This window comes from Penaeus chinensis, chromosome 34 (genome assembly GCF_019202785.1).
Source record: "Penaeus chinensis breed Huanghai No. 1 chromosome 34, ASM1920278v2, whole genome shotgun sequence".
Classification (NCBI taxonomy): Eukaryota; Metazoa; Arthropoda; class Malacostraca; order Decapoda; family Penaeidae; genus Penaeus; species Penaeus chinensis.
Genome location: NC_061852.1, coordinates 23535813 through 23546508, shown reverse-complemented (window position 1 = coordinate 23546508; position 10696 = coordinate 23535813). Strand labels below are relative to the sequence as shown.

At 39.0% G+C, this 10696-nt stretch overlaps 1 protein-coding gene across 1 annotated transcript; it reads left to right on the top strand.

Moving 5' to 3' along the window:
- Window positions 1-5091: 5091 nt before the first annotated feature.
- On the top strand, window positions 5092-9800 carry LOC125043691. The gene is made up of 4 exons (XM_047639929.1): window positions 5092-5142; window positions 8130-8235; window positions 8934-9069; window positions 9562-9800. The coding sequence occupies exons 1-4, from the start codon at window positions 5092-5094 to the stop codon at window positions 9650-9652; spliced, it is 384 nt and encodes a 127-aa protein (XP_047495885.1). The 3' UTR covers window positions 9653-9800.
- The last annotated feature ends 896 nt before the right edge of the window (window positions 9801-10696 follow it).

Below are 10696 nucleotides of genomic sequence, written 5' to 3'. Positions count from 1 at the left end.
ATAAAATCCTCAACCTCTTTAGTACTGTATTTACTTGATATTATTAGTCGTGTTATGATAAACGATTAAGTAGCAAAGTTCACACAGATCTAGAACTTTGATATTTATGAAGACATGGAAGAACGTTGCGGCAAAAGCAAAACGATGAAATAAATCAAATTAAGAAAGAAATTAAAAATGGCCCTACGTATGATTCCACACTTGACATGGAACAGTCTCGAACGTGGGCCTTGAAATACCCAAACCACACCATTAACCATTCCTCCATCACGGTGATCTTCTCTTAATGGGAAATTAGTGGTATATTTAAACTAAGCACCTGTTGCGTCTGATAGATTTTTGACATAATTATGCAACCGGTCCGAGCATGATAGCTGGTATCATCGTTTATAAAGATATACAATGGATTAGTTAACAAAAGTATTGCGTGAATTTGCAGTAAGTTTAACACTCACTTCCTCCTCCCCTTCCCCCGTCCAACATTTTAACTCCTTCGACACACTTAATAAACACAATATAAACAACTCTTTCGCACAACACCCCCTTCCCAGGCACCCCTCATTCATCCACACTCCACCTCTTACAACTCATTGCTATCTCTCATTGCTCCCGGCCTCTACGACTCAACCCCTACGCGTCCTTGCACCACTCGATTATCCTGCCCAAACCTCCACCCTCACTCCTCTCCCTTTTCCTTTCCCCATACCCCAATTCCACTTCCGCCCCCTTTCCCCCGAATTCTCTTTCCCCTTCCTTTCTTCTCTTTTGTTTCTTTATTCCCTCCTCTTTCCTTTACCACGCTCACCCCATCCTCCCGTACCCCCACCCCTTCCCTCTTTCCCACTTCCTCCCACACTCCCTCCCCCTTCCGCACCCCCTCCTCCTCCTCCCGCTCGCCCCCCCCCCCCCCCCGACCTTCTCCCCCAAACCATGACCCAGCACTACGTCCAAACACCTCAAAAATAGGATTTCTCAACATTAACTTCCGCAGCATTACATCTAAGAAGACCCAACTCCTCCCCACTATTAACACGACCTGGACATTATAATAGGTACAGAGACATGAGGAAACCTTCCCCTCCCCCTAATAGCATGACACTGATACGTAGAGATTGACAGACTGACACAGGGAGAGGTGGGTATCCTCATCTTCTGAAAACCTGACTTAGTTGTTAAGCATAGGCCAGACCTAGACACAGACTGTGAGATCACTTTGAGGCAATTACATATTTCTAATTGTAAATCACTCTTGCTCGCCGCTGTCTACAGATCTCCTTCTTCCAACACAAAATACTTAAAGAACCTTTATACATCTCTCACTCGCGTCACTCCAAACACATTTGGATCGCAGGTGATTTCAACCTCCCTGACATCGACTGGACCTCTACATCCCCTTTTGGCCCCATTGACGCAGACGTCTCAAACACCATTATCCCCCACACGAACAGGCATCAGTTATACGACATCTTCACTGACATCACAAATACATTCGCACTCATACAAACAGTACTCAAACCAACGCGAACCCAGGTCACCACACGCCTCATTGGCGACGGACGCCCTTCAACCACTGCCCACACGCTAGATCTCTTCCTCACAAACAACACACTCCACATAACAAACACCGAGGTTGTTCCAGGACTAAGTGACCACGACATCGTTCTTGTTGACGCAAATCTCCGACCGACCGGACAGAAACGCAGACGTGGACCTATTTTGCTCAACTCTAGAGCCGATAAAGACTCGATCATAAGGGACATGACCTACAGAGACAACTTCCTCTCCTCTGACCAATACATCCGACCCTTTGGGGAAAACGAATAGTCTGAAACATTTCATACACACTTCCATTAAAATTCACATTCTACAAATAATACCTTCGAGTAGGTACAGACTCCCCTGGTTCTCCAAAGGTCTACGCAGACAACATCGAAGAAAACACCGACTCTGCAGACGCGCGCAATCATACAACACTCCAGAAAATTGGGCCAATTTCAAATCTTTCCAAAAAAAATATTTACCCAAAACATAAAGATCGCGAACACATCAGTAAGTACCTTACAGACAATGTAAGAAACAACCCTAGACACTTCTTTAAGTTCTTAAAGACGTGCAGACAGGACTCCACCAACACTTAAAGACCCCAACGTCACTCTTATCAACCACACCAGAACACAAAGCTGATCTACTCAACACACAGTGCCACACTATCTTCACACAAGAAAACCTCATTACACCGAACATGCCAAACAGCCCGTACCCACCCATCCCGACTCTAGACATCAGAACAAACGGAATTCAAAAACTGCTAGAAACACTGAACACAAACAAAGCAATTGGACCCGACAAATTCCCTTCCTTTTCTCACAAAATATGTGCCACCGTCCTCGCCCCTATCCTTCAAATCCCTCAGGACATCCTCTCTTCCAACGGACTGGCTTTGTGCAGACGTCACCCCTCTTTTGAAGGCAGGTGACCGGACTGCCCCATTTAATTATCGCTCCATCTCCCTCACCTCCATCGTCTCCAAAATCTACGAACACCTTATACACAAACACATAATGAATGAACTTGACACTAACAACATACTAACTGACACACAACACGAATTCCGACCCAAACGATCATGCGAATCCCAACTCATTGTTACTCATCACGACATTTCCAGACTCCTAGACAGACGTGACGTTAAACAGGTAGCCGTTATTGTGCTAAACTTCGCCAAAGCCTTTGATAAAGTCCCTCATAAAAGACTGACACAAAATCTACAGTTTTACGGAATCACTGGACAGACTATTCACTGGATCACAGTTTTTCTTTAAAACCGGACTCAATGCGTTCTCTTTGATGGTACTACGTCTAGCTCTGTTTCTGTCTCGTCTGGTGTCCCCCTAGGGCACCGTCTGAGGCCTTCTCCTCTCCTCTACATAAATGATCTCCCACTATCCAACCCTAATTCTACAACTAGACTTTTTGTTGACGACAGCCTCATCCATCGACTAATTAAGACGTCTGTAACCTCCTCCAGACTGACCTAGACTCTCTCGAGCAATGGGAAGAAACATAGCAAATGAACTTTCAGCCAGACAAATGCAAAATCATAAATTTCACTCGGTCACAACCGCTACCCAACACACCATCACACAAATATCTTAACACACAACAGACAACATACAACTTAATGCCAACAAATCACCGGGTTTCCTGAGGAGGAATCCACACGATTGTGCACAAGAAAACAGAGAAAATCCCTAAACAAAAGTAAAACTCCAACAACAAACAAACAAATCTGTTCAGATTTTACGACGGGGAAAAGGTGTATCTGGAAATCTAAAAGCAAAGGCGTCAGAGAAGACTCATCAGAGGGGACATATGTATCTTTATATTTTTATTAATCTATCCATCTATCTATCTATTTATATATACATATATATATATTCATATATATATATATATATCTATATATATGTATATATATATATATATATATATATATATATATGTGTGTGTTTATATGAATATAGATAGATAGACAGACAGACAGATAAATGGTTAGATAGATAGATAAATACTTTCAGAAAATATACATTTCACTTATCCCAAATCGTTGCAGAAAAGTATAAATTACTCTTTTAAACTTTTACCTATTCATTTTTGCATGCTGAGATATGACCCCATTAATATGTCTTGTGTGACGCATATAGTTTTTTTTAGTTTTTTTATTTAGTTTTAGTTTGTGTTTTATGACTATTTCCAGATACACGTTTTCCCCCGTCATAAAATCTGAACAGATCTGAATGGGCTGTTTGTCGTTGATGCTTTTGTTTTTGTGTTTGTATTTGTTTCAGTGTGATGTATCCTATTTGCATATTGCTTATTTTAGATTATTCCGTTTCTCTTCCCTTCTATCTATCTTATCCTCTTTCGTTTTTAGTTTCTATCTTTCTTCCTTATTTCGTATTTATTTATCTTTTGTTATCTTCTTTTGTCTTTTCTTCACTTCTTTTACATCAACTTCTCTCTATTGTCTCTTTTTTTCACTATCATTATTCTCTTTCAAAGGTTTTCATCAAAATAATATCAACTTTATTACCTTCGTACATAAGTTATTTTTTTTTTCACTATACATGTACTTCTTATTTTCTCTTCTTTCATATTTTCGTTCTTATTCTGTTTTCTTTATAAAATTCTTTCTTATTCTTATTCCTAATTTCTTTGTCTCTTTTTCTTTTTTTTTTCTTTCTTCCTCTTCTTCTTCATTCCCCTCTTTGACTTTGTTTTTTTTTGTTTTTTCTTTCCTCTTTTAAGAATTGTTTCATTTTTTTTTTTCTTCTTATATAAATCAATTTCCGGTCGGTATTTCAAAGTCATAAACGACATTTTTTCCTTCTGATAAACTTTATCATGTATTAAGATAACCATCAACGTTTAATCCATAATATCAGCTCTTGCACTTTCGTAAATAGAGCACACGTAAAAAAAAAAAGATCGATAAATGAATAAATAGATGTTTTATCGCTTTTGACAAATTCGATGTTTAAAGCTGATGAATATTCGCTTTCGCTCTCTCTCTCTCTCTCTTTTATTTTCTTTACTCTCTCTCTCTCTCTCTCTCTCTCTCTCTCTCTCTCTCTCTCTCTCTCTCTCTCTCTCTCTCTCTCTCTTTCTTTTGCTGCTTTTTCTTTCGTCTCATTCCATTCGTTCTAATATCTATTTTGGTTGTGCTTACGTTCTTCTTTGTTTGAAGAAAGTTTGTTTTTTTGAGTTCGAAATCTTATATTTATTGATGTCTATGCGAGTGTCAAGGTCATGGTTCTCTCTCTCTCTGTCTCTCTCTCTCTCTCTCTCTCTCTCTCTCTCTCTCTCTCTCTCTCTCTCTCACTCTCTCTCTCTCACTCTCTCTCTCTCTCTCTCTCTCTCTCTCTCTCTCTCTCTCTCTCTCTCTCTCTCTCTCTCTCTCTCTCTCTCTCTCTCTCTCTCTCTCTCCCTCTCTCTCTCTCTCACCCGTGTTTGTGTGTGTGATCGTGAGCACCTTACCTCAGTGCGCGAGAGGCCGTCTTAGCGAGGCCGGACATCCTTCCTTGTTCCCGCATGGCCCTGGGCGTAAATAAGCCCCGGGGAAATCAGTCAGCGCGCTCAAAGGTGCTGAAGACGAGTTGATTCCTTGTAATCCGCTGCTGAACTTTCCTTTCCAACTCCCCACGTCCTTTTGCCCCCACCGCCCCCGTGCCCCCGAGAATGTAAAAATGTGGGTATCTATTTGTAGGTGTATATGTACGTGTATGTGTATACCTATATGCACAAAAGAGCTTGTTTGATATGGAATATGAAAGGTGTCGAGTCAAAGAGAGAGAGAGAGAGAGAGAGAGAGAGAGAGAGAGAGAGAGAGAGAAAGAGAGAGTGAGAGAGAGAGAGAGGCAGAGAGAGGCAGAGAGAGAGAGAGAGAGAGAGAGAGAGAGAGAGAGAGGGGGGGCAGAGAGAGAGAGAGAGAGGGGGGCAGAGAGAGAGAGAGAGAAAGAGAGAGAGAGATAGAGGCAGAGAGAGAGAGAGAGAGAGAGAGAGAGAGAGAGAGAGAGAGAGAGAGAGAGAGAGAGAGAGAGAGAGAGAGAGAGAGAGAGAGAGAGAGAGAGAGAGAGAGAGAGGCAGAGAGAGAGAGAGAGAGAGAGAGAGAGAGAGAAAGAGAGAGGAGAGATAGGAATGAAAGATGGAGCGAAAAGAACAGAGAGTCAAACGGACAGACAAACAAATAGAGACATTAAAAGAAACAAAAAGAAGTAAAGGAGAGAAGAATGAGGAGGAAGAGAAAGCAAAAGAGGCACAGAGAAAAAAAGAAGAGAAGGAAAGATAACTGAGAGTGAAAATGAATGTCTGTAATTCCCAGTATTAACTGCTACATAAGTTTGTAACTTGATAATAACAAATAATAATGATAATAACATATAACGATGATAATTGTGTTTATGATGGTGATGATAATAATAATAACGATCATAATGATGGTGATGATGATGATGATGACAATTATAATAATCTCAATGATGTAATAGTGATTATAGTAATAATAGTAATAATAATAGTAATAGTAGTAGCAGCAGTAGTAATAATATTAATAATAATGATAATGATAAAGATAAAAATAATAGGAATGTAATAACAATCATAATAGTAGTAATAATAACAATAATAACAGTAACAACAATAAGAATGATAATTATAAAAAACAATGATATTTATAATAATGATAACAATAATAATAAATTACGATGTAAATCTGTAACTGATGATAATGATAATAATGATGATGATGATGATAATGTTAAAGATGATTACGATGATGATGATGATTGTAATAAAGATGATGATCATGGTGATGATAATGATAATGATAATAATAGTGATAATGGTGATGATAATGACAATTACAATGATATCATGATTATGATAAAATAATAATAATAGTACTGATGATAATGCTAATGATGCTGATGAAATAGTAATCATGCTGATGTTAATATCAATAGTATTAATAATAACAAGGGAGGACCCATAGAAATTCCACGAAAAAAAAAAAAAAAATACTCTCTCTTTCACCCTCCTCTTTCTACCTTTCACCTTTCTTTTCCTTTCAATCAATCTCTCCCTTTCTGCTTCCCTCTATATCTCCTTTTCTATCTCCCTCTATCTTTCCTTTTCCCGATCTGTCACCCCTTCTCACTCCCAAATCTTCTTAAACTTCACTCCTCCTCTCCCACTTTCAGCCCGACATCCGCCCTCTCCCACTCCCTCCTCCTAAACTCCTTCACCTCTTTTGCTCCCTTATCCCCTTCCCTCACTCCCCCCCCCCCCCCATCTTCTCTGAGTCCCCTCTCCCTTCTCCCTCCCTTTCCTCTTCCGTTTCTTATGTAAGTCCCCTCCGCTTCCCCACGTTTTCCCTACCTCATCTCCTTTTTCTCTTAAGCCCTCTTTCCCTCCCTTTATCCCTCTCCCTCCCTTTCTTCTCCTTCCTTTCCCCTTTCCTTCCTACCTTCCTTCTTAACCTCCCCACTTGCCCTGCGTTGCGGCCGGATCGTCGTGTAAGTATTGGATATGTAAAAACTGGCGGTCTAACTACTTCAATGCAGTGTACTTGCCTCGAAGAAGAGGAGTGGTAATGATAATAATAATTATCATGATAATAATAATAAAGATAGTAGTAGTAACACCAATAATAACAATAATAATAATAATGATGATCAAAATTATAATAGAGTTAGAATAAGATTCTCATAAATTCATAATAATGATATGATGTGTGCGTGTGATTCATTCATATTTATGTTGTCAATCATCACCCCATCTTATACCAAAAGAACTAATTTGAAATCTTACCTCATATAGAATACGATTTCAAGCATAATGTACTTTCCTTAGATTAAAAATGTTAATTAATTATGTGTTAATGCTAATGATAATAATTATAACAGAAATGAAAATAAAATAATATATACTTGTATTGATAATAACGATGATAGTGATGATAACAATGTGTAATTAGAAGATTAGGAGTAAAATCAAAATGGCAATAATAATGATATCAATAATAAGGATAGTAATAATAATTATATAATATCAATGATGATAAGAATTATGATAGCAATTCTTACAGTAATAATAATAATGATAACAATATTAGTAATGATAATAATGACAATAAAAAGAGAGAGGAGGCGGGGGGGGGGGGAGCTCCTATTCTAAATCTAGATGATGGGTGCTTGGAAAAGCCGGCCCTAGAAATGACACGTAGAAGAAGAAAAAAAAAGGTGTTTGAGAGATAACATATGATAAACAGAACAACAGACACGCCACAAACCCAAAGATAACCACAGCCGAGGAAAACCCTAAGATAAAGAAAATTAAATGTGAACCACATCCGTTCCAATTTTATTTCGGAGAAAATTCGAACGCGGTTTTAAAAATACTCATAAAAATAATTCAGGCAAAAAAAAAAAAGGAAATGAAATAAAATAACAAGATTTAGAAGAAAAAAATGCTTTATATCATGTAAAAAAAATAATGTGATTTTTACCCGTTGCAAAACCGATGGATTTGACGTTAGATATGATTTTTTTGAAACATGTCTTGTATATAAGACCTACTGGAAGACAAGTGACTGCGTTCGCTCTCAAGACACGACCAAGGGAAGTTTTCACTGCAACTTCGCCATGTCCCGCCTTCTTCTAATTGTGGCTTTGGCCGGTGAGAGCACAGCTGGTTTAATATCATCATTATCATCCTCATCTTCATTAATGCTGTTGTTATTACTATTAATTCTATGTATTATAATAATGGAACACTAATCCTTGGGTTTAGCTCTTTAAATGAAGGTATGCGCGTACAAATACGTTTATTAAATGTTTTTTCAGTATAACCGTCATCGATAACATCAACATCGATATATTCACGTTAATCCACTTTATCTCATAGCTGTAGTGCATTAAAGTGAAGATATAGGTGTCCACATTATAGATGAAAAAATCAACGAAATAGTTAATAACCGCAATTGGTTACGCATATTTTCAAATATTTTAATGTTTCATTTCACCGTTTATAGCGATTGGACGTTATCATATTCCAATTATATAACTAGATAGTCACATAAAATAACTCAAGTAAAACTATCTATATGAGAATCAAATCCTTCATCCACCCATCTGGCTCACTTCATCAAGAACAATTTCTCACTCTCATCTTCCATACAGTTACGGCCCAATTTCTTACGTGTAGTTTTGGCCCAATATTTCAGTTTCCTCTTCCACACAGTCTCGGCCCAATGTCTCCTTTTCTTCTTCCACAGTCCCGGCCCAATTTCTTACTCTACTCTTCCTCTCCCAAATCTCTGACCGCCAAAATCTCCGCCCAATGTCTCACTCTCCTCTCCCCTCTTCCACACACAGTCTTTACCGCATACGTCGCCAACGGTCACGGTCACGGTCAGCCCCCGACCTTCGAGTGCAAGGAGGACGGTATCTTCGTCGACGTTTACAGGGACTGCCAAGTGTTCTACCATTGCCAGGATGGCGTCAAGACCACGTGAGTTGGGGGGGGGGGGGGTCTGTTTTGTTGTTGTTTTGGGGGTAGGGAAGATTATTTTTGTTTTTGTTCTTTTTTGTTGTTATTAATGTCATTATTTTCATTGTCGTTCTTTTTATTGTCACTGTCATCATCCGCACAGTGGTCGTTATCTTTATCACTATCATAAATATCTGAGAGGAATAGAGTGAGAGCAGAAAGTAGATGAGAATACATACACACACACATACACATACACACACACACACACACACACACACACACACACACACACACACACACACACACACACACACACACACACACACACACACATATATGCGTGAGTGTATAAAAGAGAGAGCAGAGCAGAGAGAGGCTGATGAAAGGAAAAAAGTTTGTCATAGCTAGTGTAAAAGAGTAAAAAAAAAAAAAGTATATCAACACCTAAGTTATAAATAATTAATAATCCGAATAAGAAATAATTACCGGCCCCGTGTTACCCACTCCTAGGTCCGGCTGCCATGATGGATACCGCTACGACCTGGAGACGTACGCCTGCCGACCCCCGGCGGAGGTCAGCTGTCCTTTACCAGAACTTTGAGTGAGGAGACACGAAGGAGAAGAACAGATAGAGAGCAAAGGCGTGAGAGAGGGGGAGGTGAATGCAAACTGTTAAGTGGAGAGGCTGGTAAAAGTGATTGTGAGTGGGATATAATGTAAAAAAAAGAAAATAAAAGTTAGAAACGCATTATGTTCTGGGCTTATATCTTGTTTTCCCTTTTTTCCGATCGTCCCCGTGTGTGAAATAAGGATGTTTATACCAAAGCTGGAACGATAAACTCAATTCATTACTGAGTTCTTTCGCTGTTGTTATTTCCAGTAGTATGTGACAACACAAGTTTAAGAAAGATATCTGATAAAGATCGGAAAGGGAGAGAGAACGAGAAAAAAGAGGCAGATAGACAGGTAGGAAGACGGCGAGGTAGAGAGGAAAGGAGAGATAGATAGAGATAGATAAAGAGGCAGAAAGAAATATGGCGTAAAAGGAAAAGAAAAAAAAAACATGTAAATATCATAAAAAAAATAATGATCGTTGAATAGAGATTAAATAATATTCCGTGTGTATGCTGCACATATGAAAATACACAGCCACACGCATATATATATAACACTCCGCTATCCACCTATCTCTCAGCTGCATTAATGATGTCCGGTAACTCGTCTGCCAAGATGTTCTCCTCATCCGCTGCATCTCTTACCTGTTCAGCATCCCCAGGTAGATCCGGGGCTAATTAGCGATAGTTTGAGCTGAGAGAAAGAAAGAAGGAGGGAGGGTGACGCAGGGGGGAGGAGAAGGAGGAGAGAAAAATGTGAATTAAGAGGAATAAGAGGAAGCGAAGGACAAGAAATTATATTAGATATAAGAATAAAAAAATAGGCGAAGGAGGAGGGGGAGGAAAACAATGAGAGGAGTAAAAATAGGACGGAAGAAAAATAAATAAAAAGATAATGAAAACAAAACTCTTAGATCCAAACTTCGACGGTTCGATATATGTTGTATGCTCACATTCCTGCGAGCTCTAATGGTTCAGTATTTTTGCTCATATACCTCTCCAATTAAAAGATACGTTTAACCTAACGCAAT